This window comes from Onychomys torridus, chromosome 7, assembly GCF_903995425.1.
Source record: "Onychomys torridus chromosome 7, mOncTor1.1, whole genome shotgun sequence".
Taxonomy (NCBI): Eukaryota; Metazoa; Chordata; class Mammalia; order Rodentia; family Cricetidae; genus Onychomys; species Onychomys torridus.
In genome coordinates this window covers 61,437,190-61,454,421 of record NC_050449.1, presented here as the reverse complement: position 1 = coordinate 61,454,421, position 17,232 = coordinate 61,437,190, and the positions used below count along the sequence as shown (strand labels likewise).

At 45.0% G+C, this 17,232-nt stretch overlaps 2 protein-coding genes across 4 annotated transcripts in view; one reads left to right on the top strand and one right to left on the bottom strand.

Moving 5' to 3' along the window:
* The window catches only part of Vps13c (vacuolar protein sorting 13 homolog C), a 160,202-nt gene extending 152,349 nt beyond the window's left edge, over positions 1 to 7,853 (bottom strand). For all 3 annotated transcript variants that reach the window (XM_036193188.1, XM_036193189.1, XM_036193190.1), the window contains exon 1: positions 7,698 to 7,853. In XM_036193188.1, coding sequence (XP_036049081.1) covers positions 7,698 to 7,797 — 100 coding nt within the window. In that variant the 5' untranslated portion in view covers positions 7,798 to 7,853. The remainder of the gene's footprint in view (positions 1 to 7,697) is intronic.
* A 7,637-nt stretch (positions 7,854 to 15,490) lies between these two features.
* C2cd4a (C2 calcium dependent domain containing 4A) lies at positions 15,491 to 16,787 on the top strand. The gene has a single exon (XM_036193139.1). It carries the CDS (start codon positions 15,499 to 15,501, stop codon positions 16,519 to 16,521), a length of 1,023 nt encoding a protein of 340 aa, XP_036049032.1. The 5' UTR covers positions 15,491 to 15,498; the 3' UTR covers positions 16,522 to 16,787.
* The last annotated feature ends 445 nt before the right edge of the window (positions 16,788 to 17,232 follow it).

Here is a 17,232-nt window from a genome sequence, read left to right as displayed (position 1 = left end):
GGGCTGAAGAAAATGCCCCAACTTTACAAAGGAACATTAGGTGACTTTCCAGGCTGCCAGCTATCTCTGTCTACCCTGCAAGACTCCCGAAAGTTGCTTGCATCCTTCTCCTGGTTCTCAGGTAATATTATATCCTTCTGAGGTCTTTGATGTGGTTGAAGACTAGATAGTTATAATTTCCTCAGTTATGATAAAAGATAAGTTAGATATAAAACCTTAGACTCACAAATATAAGATAGATAGGATATCTTCTTTAATATTGTAACTGTAATTCTTGCTTGATAATTATTTTGTTATCTGAAATTTTATTATATAAAAGTTAAAACCTTGCTTTTTGAAAAAAAAAAAAAAAAGGGGAAGTGCTGTGAGATGGTCTGTATGTCAAATGTGTTGCTCTGATTGGTTAAAGTAAATAAAGTGCTAATTGGCCAGTAGCCAGGCAGGAAGGATAGGGTAGGCGGGACAAGGAGGAGGAAAATTGTGGGAAGTGGAAGGCTGGGTAGAGAGATACTGCCAGCCGCTGCCATGACAAGAGAGATGTAAGGTACTGGTAAGCCACAAGCCACGTGGCAACTTATAGACTAACAGAAATGGGTTAATTTAAGATATAAGAACTAGATAGCAAGAAGCCTGCCATGGCCATACAGTTTGTAAGCAATATAAGTTTATGTGTGTTTACTAGGTTGGGTCTGAGAGTCTATGGGCCTGGCAGGTGAGAGAGATTTGTCCTGACTGTGGGCCAGGCAGGAAAACTCTAGCTACACTGGTATTCAATAAACATTGGCTTAATTGTCTTAGGATGCACATAACTACAGGACAAAACGAACTCGAATGAGGCCATCAACTGTCATTTCAAAAATGTATATACAGATGTGTTGCATATCTGGATCCTCACAGACAGGAGGCTGGTGGTACCCATCAAGAAAGAGAAAGAGGTTTCTTGAGCCTAACTGAAAGGCCTATGAACACCATGATGACCTACACATGGAAAAGCCAACACCCAGTCTTTGGATACTCAATGCCATGTTTCAGCACACCATGGTCTCTGCCAGACAGCAGACTAGAACAGGTAAGAGGGTCCAATCCCACCTGAGCAATCTGCTTCGTTTACCATGCAATAACCAGACTCTGCACTGAGAGACCTGCTGGTGGTACTCTGGGTCTCTACATTGTGCAGGTTATATAAAAATCCAGAAAGACAGAGAAACCCTGTCTGGAAAAACCAAAAAAAAAAAAAAAAAAAAAAAATCCAGAAAGAAGTGAAGAGTCAGGGATTACAGCAGGAACACCGGAAGAGACAGTTCCTCGGGGACACAGGAAATGGCACTGCAGATGACCACGCTAGACCTTATCTCTAACAGGGTTCCCAGGATACATTCCAGAACTACTCCAGGACCATGTAGATCTCATCCCCCCCCCTCACATGGTCACATGAAGAAGCCGTGTTTGAGCGCGTGGGGTGGTTTCTCCAAGGTTACAAAATGACTGTACCACTGTACTAAGAATAGAGCCTGTGTCTCCTGATTCCCTGGTCAGTTCTTAATATAAAACATAAAGAGTCATCCAAACTCTGACACAACAACAGAAATGGCAAGAAATAAAACACCAGGCCCTAATCTAGCCACATGTCCTAAAACAATGACAAACGCCTGTATAGTGAGTGCTATGTGACTTTTCGAGATTTCTTTGATGTATCTACAGCACTCGTATCAAATGTTTACTGACGCTCATCTCCCAAGCAAATGAGCTCAACCACTAAGCAGTCTGCAAAAGCATGAATCAACTTATTTTAATGACTCATATTGTCACAGATACTGAAGGAAATATTGTACCAATTCATTCCAAATGAATCGAACTATCTGACTCCAAATTGAACCAACCCAGATTGTTTCCATTGAGGTTTGCCGTGCATGAGAAAGGAAGTAACTGGCTCTTACTTTCCAGTCTCCTGATGAAACAAGAAGTCTTGGCAGAGAAAAACAGAGAGCTGTGATGTCACCAAGACTTTCTCCTCTCAGACACCACAGAGCCCGAAACCCAAGGCACTCTGCACAGCTTCCTAGCAAATGGTTTCAAAGCTCCAACTCCCAGCTCTATTTCTAAAAAAAGAGTGGATTTTCAACTAATGATGATGCTATTTAAATACATAGGAAGGTGTATCCAACTTAGCTTTTCAAGCACCGCTTTGATATGTTATCCTACCCTAATGAATTTTTTGTTGATAATTTTATGTGATACAAGATAAGCTAATGTTGTCTCCACTATATCAAATGTTGACTAAGGAAATGGAGGAGGATCTCCCTCTGGGGCTGGAGTCATGATAGCTCAGTGGTTAAGAGCACTCACTGCTCTTACTGGGGACCTAAGTTCAGTTCCCACCACCCACACGGTGGCTTACAACCATCCCTAAGTCCAGTTCCAGAAAATCAGACACCCATGTCTGGCTTCCATAGGCACCAAAATAACATGGTTCAGACACATACATGCAGTCAAAACACTTACATGAAATAAAATAAAATTCTTAAAAAAATAAAAACATTCCTCCAATGGGTTTAGAAGTACTTAGACACTACAGTGTTTTATATAACAAGGCTAAAGAAAGTAAAGATAAATCAAACTGCCCTGTAGCACCCTGCTGGACTGTCCTATAGTAGATGTGGCTTCTTTATCTTACCACATTCTGTGACCTGCTCTTCACCATCAGTCTGGAAGGAAGAAGGAAAGGCAGGACTGTGCACTGGGCCAGCATGCCTCACACTAGCTGCAGACAGTGCAGCAGCACTTACCTAAGGGCGGCTCAGGCTGCTCCAGCCTTGCTCAACCCACACGTGCTTACAGTCAGAGAAGACCCGCTCACCTCATTCATTGGATTCACTGGCAGAGAAGAAACAAATGGCTTCCCCTCGGTGACCTGCCAAAAGCCCTACACCTGGTGGGAGATTAACTTCCTGTCCTGTTTCCTCACCCTTGGTATGTGCCCAGTGCTCACTCTCCTTCCACGGGCTGCTCTCTGCTAGCAAGACAAGCTAAGCATCACTAATCTAAAATCTAAAACACTCCCAAATCCAAACCCTTTGGGTGCTGACTTGTTGCCACAGATGGAAAATTTATACACCCAATCTTACATGGCACACTTCCGTCAAAACACAGCATGCTGAGGATAATTGTAGGCTACATGCACGATATGTGTATGAAATAAAATTGAATTTTATGCTAACTTGGGTGTCATCCCCAAGAAATCACATTATACACTTACAAATATTCCAAATACTGGGAAACAAAGTTCAGAATCTACAATTTTAGTCCCCAGTATTTGGAATAGGAACTCCGCCCATAACTGTAGGCTGACAGGGAAGGGCCTCCAAGGTGAAGGACAGGACCTGAAACCGCACTCCAGAGCCTGGCTTACAGGGTTGTGAACTTTGTGTACACTACACCCTGGTTCCTGTCCCTGGGCACCACAGCCACCCCAGGGCATCCTACACAGCATATCTAAGGGTTAGTCCACTGCTTTAAGGGAAGTGAGAGTCATAGAATCTGAAATGGAGGCTATTCCTGGTCCTCCACAGTAAATAACTGAAAAATCCAATTGGTAGATCCTACATTGCAACACCACTGCTTAACTCAAATTACAAAAGATCTGACATTTCGACACCCGGTTTTAGAAACACGTTACTCTTAAAACAATTAAATCCTGGATACCTCTCAAACAGCTAAGGGCTGTGTAATTTATCTGCTGGTACCAGTTTGTGGGGATCAAAAGCCTAGATAAGCATTCTCATCTGGCAGTGCCTGCCCACCAGGCATATGTCTGAGCCTTTGGAGGCTGTCCTACACACTGCTACAGAAAACGCGAGCCCTATCAAGTATAAAACCAACTGCAAAAAGTTTCCTTGCTTTTTAAGAATGGGAGGGGGTTGGATAAAAGATATTTACAAGCATGTATGATGTTAGCAGATGTACTACGTTAGAGGAAGCATGCTTCAGAAAATGCAACAGCAGGTTGTCCTGACCACCATTACCACCCACCACTAACAGTTGCAAAGGACTTTCTTAGACTTCCATCACAGACACTGGGTGTTGTATGTTCTCTTTACAGATCAGGAAACTGAGGCTTAGAGAAGTAACATGTTTTTCTCCTGGATCCTATAACTAGTGAGTAACTGAGGCCTGTTTCTACAGCAGCAAGTTTTTAAAAGGCATTTTGCCTAAACCACTTTCAAAATATTTAAGAATTGTTTGGCATTAATCTTTGAAGAAATGGCCTTTGTGTCCCTCTGAAGTTTATTATTATTATTATTATTGGTTTTGTTTCTTCAGTTAAAAAATTATTACTTTATGTAGATATTGGGAAGCACATGTGATTGTGGAGGTCAGAGGAGAACGTGTAAGAGTCGGTTCTCTCCTACCATGTACATCTCAGGGATTGAACTCTGGCAGTCAGGCTTGGCAAGCAAGCACACTTACCCACTGAGCCATCTGGCTGGCCTTGCTTTTTCTTCCATTTAAAAGCAAGATCCAAAATATATAACCGGATTCTAGCCTTTCTAATAACTCTTTCTTTATTTTTTCAAGTTACAGTTTTCTTCTTTATTGTGGCTTTCATTGTGTGAATGTCTCCATAGGCCCAGTACAATGTTTTTCAAACTATGGTAACACCTTTTGATTCTCAAAACCCCCTGGGCACATCCAAGCAAAGATCATGCATTTTTACAGACGTGATACATGTCAGTCGTTTAAGATACCTGTTTCTCTTGTTAGGAATTTCTTCAGGGTAACGTACTTTCTCTAGATCCTCTTTTACTCCTTACTAAGATCTGTCTACCCAATAGGTCTCATGACATGGAGGAGACAACCTCCATTTTCACCTTGGACCAGTTTCTGAATTGCTACGCTAGGCTGGACAACCCTTTGTTAGAGTCTGTCCATCTCTCACACTGCTAGATGTTTGTAGCAGTAGCCCCAGGATCTATCTAATACAAGCCTGCTCAACCAAAAGCATTTTAGGCACTGCCAAACAGCCCCCACTCCCTCCCTCCAATGCTGACACTGACTAGCTTGGGCTAGTCTAATATGCCAGTTAAGATTTACCAACGTATTCTCCAAAGAACAAAAAGACTAAATATGTGAAACTTCTTCAAGAAGAACCCTCCCGTTCTAAAGTCTTGAACAGGCAAAACTTGAAGGGATAAAAATCAGTGACACATAAATTTTGTCTGCTCACACACACATAGTTTTCAAATAGGACTATATGTAATATATCTTATCAATGATTTCACTAATATTCCCATTTGATTTAACCCCCCCAAAAATGGTTAATAGGGGTTTCTCCAGCAGTCAGAGTAACAGTCAACTCAGACAACTGATCCTATTTCTGTTTTAAGGAGAATCAGGGTTAAAAGACAACACGTTGAGCAACAACTATAAAGCACATGACTTCCAGGAACCGGTAGTGAAACTTTACACAAGCTGAGCTGTGAGCAGACAAAACTCAATCTCGGACTGTTCCCGGGACAGAAACCCATGTATCGGCTGAGGCACACTGCACAGTTAATGCAGACTACTGATGGAGTATTTCATTCTAAGAAAATAAAAATAAAGCGAAGCTGAGGGTACATACAGCTCCTACAGCGTGTCAGTGGGCAGCATCGAGGCCTGGAGTTGGCTCCCCAGCACCACAAACTAAATTCCAGCAGAAAGCAGGCTAAGGAAGTCTCCGTTCCTAGATTTCACTACAAGACAGTGAGGCGGAAGGTGTGACAGAGCACTGTAACACTTAAAGTCAGTTGTGAAGAAGCTGGGAATCTCCAGACAGTATTCGCTGTCAAAACTGTTTACAGAGTGAATATTGACACTGGAAGGGCCCTGAATGCTAGCATGTCCAACTGCCACTGCTAAAAGTGAGTAAGATTTGGTAGTGAAGGAATCTGCAACTGTACCCAAACATTTTATTTCCTTTTTAAAAGACCTAAACACAGGACAATACAACCACTAAAACCTGAGTAATGGTTACATGGGACTATCATCTTATCAGGTGTGATTTCAACTCTTCAGACCATACAAACACTTCCTCTACCAAAGCTGAAATGAAGAAACAAAGGTCCATACAGTAAATCACTTGTCCAACACACCAGCAGGCCTAGAACTATGGGCTTTCTCTATCAACATTCACATTGATCTGAAGCACTTTTTTCCAATTTCAAATGTTATTCAAATGTTAATAAATGACATTATTGCAAGAATTCCAAAGAAACACTTGACCTCTCTTCTTCTACAGAAGGCTCTAGACACTTAGCTCCTTTAAAAAAAAACTTTTCCTTTTGCATCATGTAGCAGGAATGAGTATCCAAAGTCTTTATTTTGGAGGAGAACCATAAAAATAAATGAGCAGTAACCTATTTTTAAAATAAAACAAGCTCCTCCACAATTCAGGGGACAAGTCATAGCTCTATGACAGCATTGCCCAATAAAAATAGGATGCCTTCTGTAATCATTAATTTTAGGAGCCAGGGTTTCTGACAGACATAATGTGAAGATCCTTTGTAATTGGTAATGGTAGGTAATAGTGATAAACAAGTCTGGGGGAGCAGATGGGAACAGCCTATCCATTTTAGCTTCAGGATTATGTTCCTTGTAACCTCAACATAAACTGACTTTGATGATGATGGTCTTGAATTTTAATAATGTATTTAACCAAATCCACTCAGATACCATTTTAACATGTGGCCAACATAATTGAGATACTTTTTTTTTTGTACTCCATTAGGAATAAATGCTCATCTACAAAACCCAGTGTAATTTTATATTCAGCGCGTGGACCCACATTTCAAATACCGAATGGCTAACTTCTTTGGCAAATGCCAACCGGACAATGCAAGCCTATATACTTAAAACGCATCAATTAAAAGCAGTTCCATCCATTTAAGTTGGCTTTTGTTATTCTCCCAACACTGACAAAATTCCCAGGCCTTACAGTAAATTAGTAAATACATAAAAGTACTCCTCATAGCCCCAAACACCCAATCGGTGCCGGTATCCTGCGGTGCTGAGGAGGCTTGAGGCAGGCATACTGCCACTGAGCTACACTCCCAAATGCAAGTTTAGCAAAGAATGCAGAAGTAGACTAAGATCACAAGACTGGTCTACTCCTAATCCCCAGGATAAAAACCTTGGCAGGTCTTCCCGCACTTGCACCCCAAGCAGACAACCCTAATTAAGGACACGTTCGGCCAATGGCTTGGGATGTCTACTTCAAAACAAAAAAAAAAAAAAAAAAACAACTGCAGGGCCCACGGTCGAAGGAGGAAGTGGCTCAAGGTAGGAATGCCTGAGTTAAAAGAGTCATGCCTTGGGGGCAGGCAAGCCTTTCTTCTCACTGTCAGCCCTGCCCGTCCCACCTTCCCAGGTCTGGGGACCCAGTGGAGAAGGAAGCCTGGTCCTGGGGCTGAGATGCAAGGGGAGATAGGCTGGCACTGTGGGGAGCATGAGCCGCGCTCAGGCATCCGCTGCTGAGGTAAATAATTACATTTTTCCCCCTTGCTTTATAGTGAGGGGTTCAAGAGGACCGCTTAGCAGCGCGATGCCCCTGCGCGGGGATGTCGACCACAGGGGCATGCCCAGCAGGGTCCCTGGGGGACCCAGGCTCCACCATGCGCAGCCCCCGCTCCTACGCCGGCCGGCCTTGGCGTCGCGCTTACCGCCCCAGATGCCCAGCTTTAGCTGGGACTTGTTCAGGTTCTCCACGTAGTCCCCTAGGAAGCGGTTCAGCAAGTCTGCGACCACCGACTCCAGCACCATGGCGGGGACCAGGAGGCGGGAGAGGGCGGAGCCGGAACGAGCGCGCAGGGGAAGGCGGTGGCGCGCGCCGAGACTGACAGCCGCGGCCCGCCCCGCGCCGCGCGTGCGCGTCGCCGCCAGTGCGCAGGCGTCCTTCCCCCACCGCCTCCACTGCTTTTGCGATCACTGGGGCCGACGAGAGAGAGAGTGAAGCCTGGGGCAAGGCGGTGTGGTGCTCGTGCGCGAAGCTGTGCGTTCGAGTCCCCGGCCTCTCATAATCCAGTCAAAGCAGGGCACGCCTCTTATCCCAGCACTGGGGAGACAGCAGTAGGAGGGTTCGAAGTTCAAGGCCATTCATGGCTACCTAGCCAGTTCAAAGCCAGACTGGGCTATATGAGGTCCTATGTTAGAATTGGGGGGGGGGGGGGGGGGGTTGTTTGTTTGTTTTGTTTTGTTTTTTTGTTGTTGTTGTTTTTGTTTGTTTGTTTTTTAAGCAATGAAATGGACTGGTGAGATGGCCCTGCAGGTAAAGGTGCTTGCTACCAAGCCTGATGTTCAAATCCTGAGACTCAATGATGAAAGGAGAGCACAGACACCTTCAAGTTGTTCTGATCTCCACACTCCATTATGCCTGGCATGCACACAAACACACAGAAAGCCAAGGCTACATAGTAAGACCCTGTCTCAATAAATAAATACATACATACATACATACATGGATACATTGATAAATAAATAAATACAATTTTAAAGTTAAGGTACATTAAAAATAAATAAATGGGTAAATAAATTAAAAATAAATAAGTAAATGGATAAATAAATAAATACAATTAAAAATTAAGGTCAGGCCTGGTGACAAACATCTTTAGTCCCAACACTAAGAGTCAGGTGAATCTCTGTGAGTTCAAGGCCAGCCTAGTCTACATAATGAATTCCAGACCATCCAAAGCTACACAATGAGACACTGTCAAATAAATAATAGGTAAAATACAAAGAAAAACAAAAACAAACAGTGCTAACCAGTAGCTGACAAAGAGCTACTTCAGTTTTCCAATCTTACCACATAAAATAAATCCTTAACCATTTGTTTTTCCTTGCTCATCAGACTAAACCAGACCCTCCCAGCTTCCCTGTGTATAACCAATGAACAGCAAATCTGCCTGCTCTATACTGATGGTTTCCTTAATTCTTCTGTCTCCCTTGTCCCCACTTACTGGTCACTACTAACTGGCCCCACTGGCCTCCAGGCTTTCTTTTCTTTAATTTGTTCTTCAGACTGACACCAGAGGTCACTTTCCCAAAGCACAGATGAATCAGGTAGTCACCTACTAAAAAATAATAACCTGATATTTATAACACACTCTTCAATCTTATCCAGCAGCTTCCAGCATTTAGAACACCCTCTGCAGTCTGTCTCCAAACTCTTTCTAATCTCATCCTTTGGGATGACAAATCTCAATTGTCAACTTGATAAGATCTGGAATCACTTGTGTGATGGGAAAGCCTGCCTCCTGTGAGTGATACCATTCCTGAGGGTGGGATCCTGAACTAAATAAAAAGAAGAAAGAGTTGAGCACAAAACTCACTCACACTGCCTCTCTCTTCCTCTGTCTGTCTGTCTCTCTATATCTGTCTGTCTATCTATCTATCTATCTATCTATCTGTCCCTCTCTCTCCTTGATCATGGGTGCCATGTGACTAGCTGCTTCAAATACCTAATGCCCTGAGCTGTGAGCCAAAATGGCCCCTGCTCCCTTGAGTTGCTTCTGCGGTTTTTATTACAGCCACTGAAGTAACTCCAACCCCTCCTAAGCCCTCCCTCTCCCTGCTTCCATCCTACTGACTAGTGGCTGAGTAGTCTAAAGAAACAGCGCCTGTTGCTGCTGAGATGGGGTAGGCAATAAAACAGCAACAAAGGGACGAGAGTGTTTGGAAAACAGTGAGACCAGGAAAGAGGACACAGCAGCATGCCGTAGTCCAACCAGCCAAGTACCTTGTGAGAGGTGTGGGCAACACTGACCCACCAGTACTCATTCCCTGCTGCTCAACAGCACTTCACAGTTTTGAAAGAATGTATACAAATGTTCTTATAAGCTTAATTCTGGTTCTTAATCTCTTACCTTCTATCTCAGGAAACCTGGCATTGGTAGCCATCTTCCTGTAACTCTCACTAACAATTTGTGAGTTAATTAATTCTAATAGAAACTTATTAGAGAAAAATGTAATCGAAATTTAAGTCCGGGATGCTAAGTGACTCCCTCCAAACTACACAGGAGTTACTAATTTCCTTCTCTGCACATTACCACCCTTTCCTCTGTCAATAATTATACAATTTAATCACCACTAGACTCTCAGTCATGCTTTGATCTCCTTTAAAGGCTACTAGCAGAATAAAATAACTTAAAGTAGAGAATTCAAACATTTGAGTGCAAATAATGTTATTCCAAGAGCTTTGAAAATTCGCCATTTTCCACTTTGAGCTTGTTTGGAGGTGTGACAGCTGGCTGTGTGCATGTGATGGCTGGCTGTGTGCATGTGATGGCTGGCTGTGTGCATGTGATGGCTGGCTGTGTGCATGTGATGGCTGGCTGTGTGCATGTGATGGCTGGCTGTGTGCATGTGATGGCTGGCTGGCTTTGTGCCTTCAGTAATGGCCCAATTGCTCACATTTCTTTAAAAATCAAATATATGCATCCTATTTTATTCTTTAAAAGAATTTCTGATACCAAACTGGACAGGGAAAATCCCACAAGACCTTAACACTACACAAAGAACCACAGGCAACTGAAAAACACTGAGAGCAGGAGAGGGGGCCTTCCCCAGGGAAGAACATATCACTGGTTGTACAGTGCCAAACAGTAGCCCCGAAAACATACATACCAGTAACATTATAAGGACTGAACAGACTATATTTAGGAAAATACATACATGTGCATAATATACATAGTCATATAAACATACATATATGCCTGCAATAACAATTGATGAAAAAGAGGCCATGAATTTCAGAAAGAATGAAGAGGGTAAATAGGAGAGTTTGGAGGGAGGAAAGGGAAGGGAGAAATGTTGTAATTATATTATAATCTCAATAAATAAAGAGAAAAAACCTCATATGTGAGTATTACATCTACATCATCCCCACCCCACACTACTCTCCCCCATCCCATTTTAAAACAAGCATGACTATTGTCAAGAAACACCATCGGGGGCTGGACAGATGGCTCAGTGGTGAAGAGAATTGGTTGCTCTTCCAGAGGACCCAGATTCAATTCCCAGCACCTACATCGATGTTATAACCATCTGTAACTCCAGTTCCAAGGGATCTGATGATCTCTTCCAGCCTCTGTGGGCACTGCACACATATGAGGCACAGAAATACACGCAGGCAGACACACATAAAATAAACTAATAATAATTTTGAAAATTAAAACACTGTCAGCACCCCAAGTACAGTCCTATAGGAGAGGGAAATTGGAAGCATGGACTAGCTAAAGAAAATGACCACTGTAGTGACTGTAGTTATCACATGCTTTTTAAACTAGAACTAATGAGGTTAAGAACACCTTAGGTTGTCTCTGGCTTCCACGTGTGCACCAAAGCATGGGATACCTGAGCGCACGCGCGCGCACAAACACACACAAACACACACACACACACACACACACACACACACACACACACACACAGACTGATGGGGAGGCCGCGGCAGGTGAAAGGCAGGAGACAGCACAGCAAGGAAGCTGACAGAACATCTGGTTAATCTAACCACCCACATGAACAGAAGACCCTGAAGACCAGGGAGAATCCAGCGGCTCCCCCGTGTTCCACAAGTTAATGGCTAAAAAGCTAAAGCCCACAGGTCCTTTGCTCTATGCTTTCCCGGGTTGAATGAGAGGTGCCGACAGAGCATCAGCCGATCATCTCTTAGGCTTTCTAGACACCCAACCTCCTGTGCACTATTTTTGTAAATCTTTTTTTTTATTACTTCCTTTATATTGACACAAGAAGATTGTTCATTTTACTAGATATGGCCCAATGTGATTTGGGGTTTGTCTATCTATCAAGAAATGTTCTGCCTGGTGGTGGTGGCGCATGCCTTTAATCCCAGCACTTGGGACGCAGAGCCAGGCAGATCTCTGTGAGTTCGAGGCCAGCCTGGTCTACACAGCAAGATTCAGGACAGACACTAAAACCACACAGAGAAACCTTGTCTCAAAAAAAAAAAAAAAAAAAAAAAAAAAAAAGTTCTGATGAAGATAATAAACATAGTCATCGTGTTAAGCCTGTATTTGCCTGTATGGTTAATGCATTCAAAGTCTTTTCCAGGTATTTTCAGTTATGTACAACACAATACTTTTAACTTCACCCTACTGTGCCACAGACCATCAGAATGTTTCCTCTCTAACTTAACCCATTATCCAACCTCTGTCTGTCATTCTTAATAAATCTTTTTTTAAGTAGATTCCGAGTGTACCTCCTGCCACAAAGGTGTTCAGCCTGTTTATGTTCTTTTCACAGCTCCAGCTCTAGATATCCCCATGGCTACAGGTATGAGCTCAGAACGAACATAGCCTTCTTCTGTATAGATTCGTATGTTCTAGCATCTGGCTGGACCAGATTACACCAACCTCCCAAGTACGTGTTAAGCAAAACATGAGACTTACTGTGGTCCCAGAGGATTGGCCTGTTGTTTTCAAGAAACATTATACAGGAAATGCTTTCAAGGTGTTACTAAAGAAAGTGAACTGTTAATAAAAATAAAATAAGCCGGCTTTGCTTGGCTGAGCAGAGAGATGTTTTTCAAGAATTTCAGTGTGAATCAGCTAAGGCCTGGCTAAGCAAACACGCACAATAACAGTGACAACAGCTAACTGTTAGCCAGCATGTGCTGTCTTCCCAGAGAACTCACAAGAATATCTCTACCCTGACAGCAGTCTACGCCACAGCTACGGCAGCTTCCGTTTTACAAGCTGGGTTCAACAGGTTAGTGACCTTGATTCACAGTTTCTCAGACTGAGTTCTTATAGTACTTGTCATTTTAACCAGTGTCTGGGATCTCACAAAATCGGCAGCACATTCCCTATGAGGAAAAAGATAAGTTTGAACATAGGTACATGCCCTTTGGGTATATAATTACTCTCATAGACTGCACCCTGGTCTAAGAATTTGAGCCCAGAATAGAGTTTATAAGATGAAGGAGAAGCTAGTCACGGACATGGTAAACACAGGAACCCACTCCAATTATCCCAGTTAGACTAAATATAAAATAGAATCCCAAGTCCTTTGAAGTTAGAGAGATGGTTCTGTGGCTAAAAGCACTAGATGCACTTGTAAAGGACCCAAGTTTTGTTCCCAGCTCACAACTGCCTATAATTTCAGCTCCAGGGGGTTCATCACCTTCATCTGTTCTTTTGGGGCATCTATATGCACGTGCATGAGTGTGGTGCATACATTCATGTGCATATACACATATTAAAACCAAAAACATTTTTACATTTTTCCTTTTCACTACTGTCCTAGCTAGATGGAATTCAAATATCTCAACTTTACAGTCTCCTTCCTCTTCTAGGAATTGTACATAAGCTGATAGGATCTGGTACAGCCTAGATTTGTGTATCTCTCATGGCAGTTAAAACCCAGGAAGCATTTTGTAAATTCTGCTTTACACACATGAATGAACTAATGAGTAATTACTCTAATAACAAAGGACATAACCACTGACACTGTGCACATTAGGTCCGATGTCGAACCTAATTCTTTTGGTTACTTATTTTATCCAAGGGCAAACCTATGGTATGTATTACTGTGGTCTTTACATTGGCTACCAAGGCTCAGAAACATTCAGTAACTTACTCATAGTAAGCTACTGTTCTAGAATCAAAATTTGTCACGATTTCAGACCCAATCTTCTTAACTACTGTCAGTGTTCCCACTGTCAATGCTAATAACAATATTGATATTCACTACTTCTGTGCCTTTAGCATTTACTATGTTACATACACACACACTGCATAATAATATACCTTAATCCCCCAATAACTAATTACCCATTAGTTGGCATTCCTTTCGTTTCCTGTCCTTGATGACTATGGGTAAGTTATTTAACCTATGAAGTGCTGTTTTTTGTTTATAAGACATGGACAATCTGATTCCTAAGGCCCCTGTGACAACTCCAGAGATGAAGTTTATCTAGCACATTGTCTGTGTGTCCTGCATGCAAAACACAGGACATGCCTCAAACTGAAGACCTCTTTGCCTGAATTCAACTTAATTCATTCAGCACTGCTTGAAGAGACCATTCATTTGCAAAGCAGCATCTTAGAAATATCCTGTGTCCAAACTCTAATTGAAATATCTCAGGATGTCTTTCAACTCAAGCTGCAAGCAACTCTCTTAAAGGATAAACACCAGTTTTCAAGAGAAAGGATAGGGGTCTCAGAGGGACACAGTCTCCAAAGGCCAGATATGGTGCGTGTCTCCAAAGGATGATGCCAATGGCTGGATGTATGAGGTCTATTTCTCTATTTAAAAATTAGCACCCCGCTTAAGAAGGTTGTGAAGATACATATATAATCTTAAGTGTACACTAGATGATTTCTTTACATAGGAATACACCCCCTGTAACCCCACCTAAGACAAACATGGAATGTTTCCAGAACCCCATAAGCCCCCCACCACCACCACCAACAACAACCCAGAGTGATTTAAAGTCAACAGAGAAAGGTCCTCTAAAATCAGAACTGAATGCAGAAAGTGAAGAGCTTTCAACGCTAGGCAGCAAAGAAAGTTGGATATGAGAAAGGTCATTGGTAAGACAAACCCGACTTCTGGCTTCTTTTGAATGGTGCATACAGAGTGCTTCTGTGCGTTCCTGTTCGTTTTGTTCCTCCGTCTTCACAAGGACTGCGACACGATCCAGACTTAATCCTATTTTGCATGTGAGGAAACAAACTTGTTCAGGGTTTTGGAGGAGAATGACTCCAACAGTAGCAGAAGAGGCGGCTGTGGGATCAGATAAGCAAATCCATCCACGTGGCAGAGGGACCTGGGAGGGCCAGGCGTCAGGTTACCAGGCAGCGCTGCGACAGCCGGTATAAAAGCTCTGACCCGCTGTCCTGGAACACCAGCGATCAACCTTGCCGCGCGCTTTGAATTTCTCAGCATCTCTCGGGTTTGAAAACCATCTGACTCCGAACACCAGGTATATGAATTGGGAACCCAGTTCCCTCCAGCTTATGAGACCTGGGTGGCCTGAAGCTCTTTGAAAGGAGCCACCGTTTCTGGTGTGTGTGTGTGTGTGTGTGTGTGTGTGTGTGTGTGTGTGTGTGTGTGTGTGTGTGTGTTCTCGCTGACTGGAGTGATATTAGACTCTTGAGGTGTCAGGAAACGGGTGCACAGATGCACAAATCAAAGCACCTTTTGGCACCAGGGACAGAGGCAGGGCCAGTAAGGGAGGATGAGGAGGACTGCAGCAAGCTGCAAATCTACACGACAGCCGATTGGAGACGGGGTGGGTGATGAACGACTGTTTTTCAAACTCTGAAAACAGTTTGCAACGGAGGTGACAGATGCATTTTGCCTTGTAAGGGTCTGGACAGGACGAAGTCGAAAAAAAAAAAGGACAGAAATGACGGCTTTCCTCCCGGCTGCCTCTGACAGGTGTGCGTTTGTGTATTGCAGGCAGCTCCAAACAGGATCACGGGTTCCAAGACCAGCGGCTAGATGTGGTGCCTGGAGCAGCTCCTGCGGAACCGAGACGGGTTTCTCCCGGGGCGCGTCCGCCGCACCAAAGCGCGCTCGTCCGCTGCATGCGTAAACGTGCTCACTCCAGACCGCATCCCAGAGTTCTGCATCCCACCGAGACTGGAGCCTAGCACGGCCTGGGCTGCGATGCGTGATGCCTGTGCTGCGGATGCGGAGACGGACGACCACGCGGGTCGCACCGACTGGGACCCGCGCTCACAAGCTGCGCTCTCGCTGCCGCACCTGCCCCGCGCACGCACCGCCTACGGCTTCTGCGCGCTGCTCGAGAGCCCGCACACGCGCCGAAAGGAGTCGCTCTTCCTCGGCCACCCGGGCGCCCTGGTCCCCCGGCCTGGACTTCGCCGCCGTGCGCACACCTACGCAAGTCCGCGCCGAGTCCCGGACGCCCTGCGCCCCGCGCCTCGTAACCTAGATGCCTCCTGGGTCCTGCCGCCCACTCCTGCTCCCCGTAGACACCGCCTCCTGCGCGTCCCCGATGGGCTGCTGAGCCGCGCGCTGCGGGCCCCTCGAGGTCGGGCCAGCGCGTGCTCTCCGTCCTCCCGCGACAAGCATGAGAGCGCCGCCTCCTGCGCGCCCCCGGTCCCTGCGGGCCCACGCCCGGAGCGCCTGCAAGCCGAGGCCAGCGTGGCTCTGGGCCGCGGGGATTGCACGCTGCACCTGGCCGCCGAGTACTGCCCGCGCAGCGCGTGTCTCCGCCTCCGCCTGCTGCGCGCTGAGGGTCCGGCCGCCGCGCTCGAACCCCGAGCCCTGGGCTGCCGCCTCAGCCTGGTGCTGAGACCGTCGGGTCAGCAGCGCGCCAGCGTTCTCCACCGCAGCCGCAAGGCCGCCCTGGACCAGGACTGCTGCTTCGATGGGCTCTCGGAGGAGCAGCTGCGCCGCCTGGCAGTGCGCATCAAGGCTGAGAGCAAGGGCCGCGGGCTGAAGCGTGGAAGGCCGCTGGGCCAGTGTGAGCTGCTGCTGGGTTCCCTGCTGCTGCTCTGAGCCCTGATTCCGTGGGGCCATGGACACTGAAGGTCGCTTGGCCCTGAGATGCTCACACTCTTGGCCCTGGGACACTTGGAGACAGTAGCTTTTGGTCCTGGAACAGTTACAGCCTCTTGGCTCTTGAACCTTTCAAAGTCACTTGGCTCTGAGACACTGCCATCTCTTGAACCCTGAGAGTCGCCTTATCCTGGCACACTCACAGCCTCTTGGCTCTTGGACACGGATTAGCCATTTGTACAAAATAAACATGTCTTCGTTTTTCTAATCAGGGCTTTGTTTCAATCCAATCCTGGCAGAGATGATCCTAGATTATCACAGTAACAGATGTAACTTATTTTTGTGTGGGCAGACACCTTGAAATTTCGGTTGAGCAATGGGGTAGTGTTGAGCAGTGTTTCCCACTGATGACTGTATTCCCACTGTATTTCATATGTATCACACACTTGAACTGGAAGGTAGTTAATATCGTGCAGTGTTAGACCAGCCTCGTTTTAAAAGTTCGTTCATTTCATGGTATCTTATGAGACTTACAGTGTCACTTACTTCTGAAGCATTAAGATGTTGCATAAGAAGGGCCAGGGTCTAGTAAGGTTGCTGAGTGGGTAGAAGGTGTTTGCTGCTACACCTCATCACCTGAATTAGAATCTAGTGAAGACTGTGAGACCTACATGATGGAGAGGAAAAATCCCTGCAAGTTTTCCTCTGGCA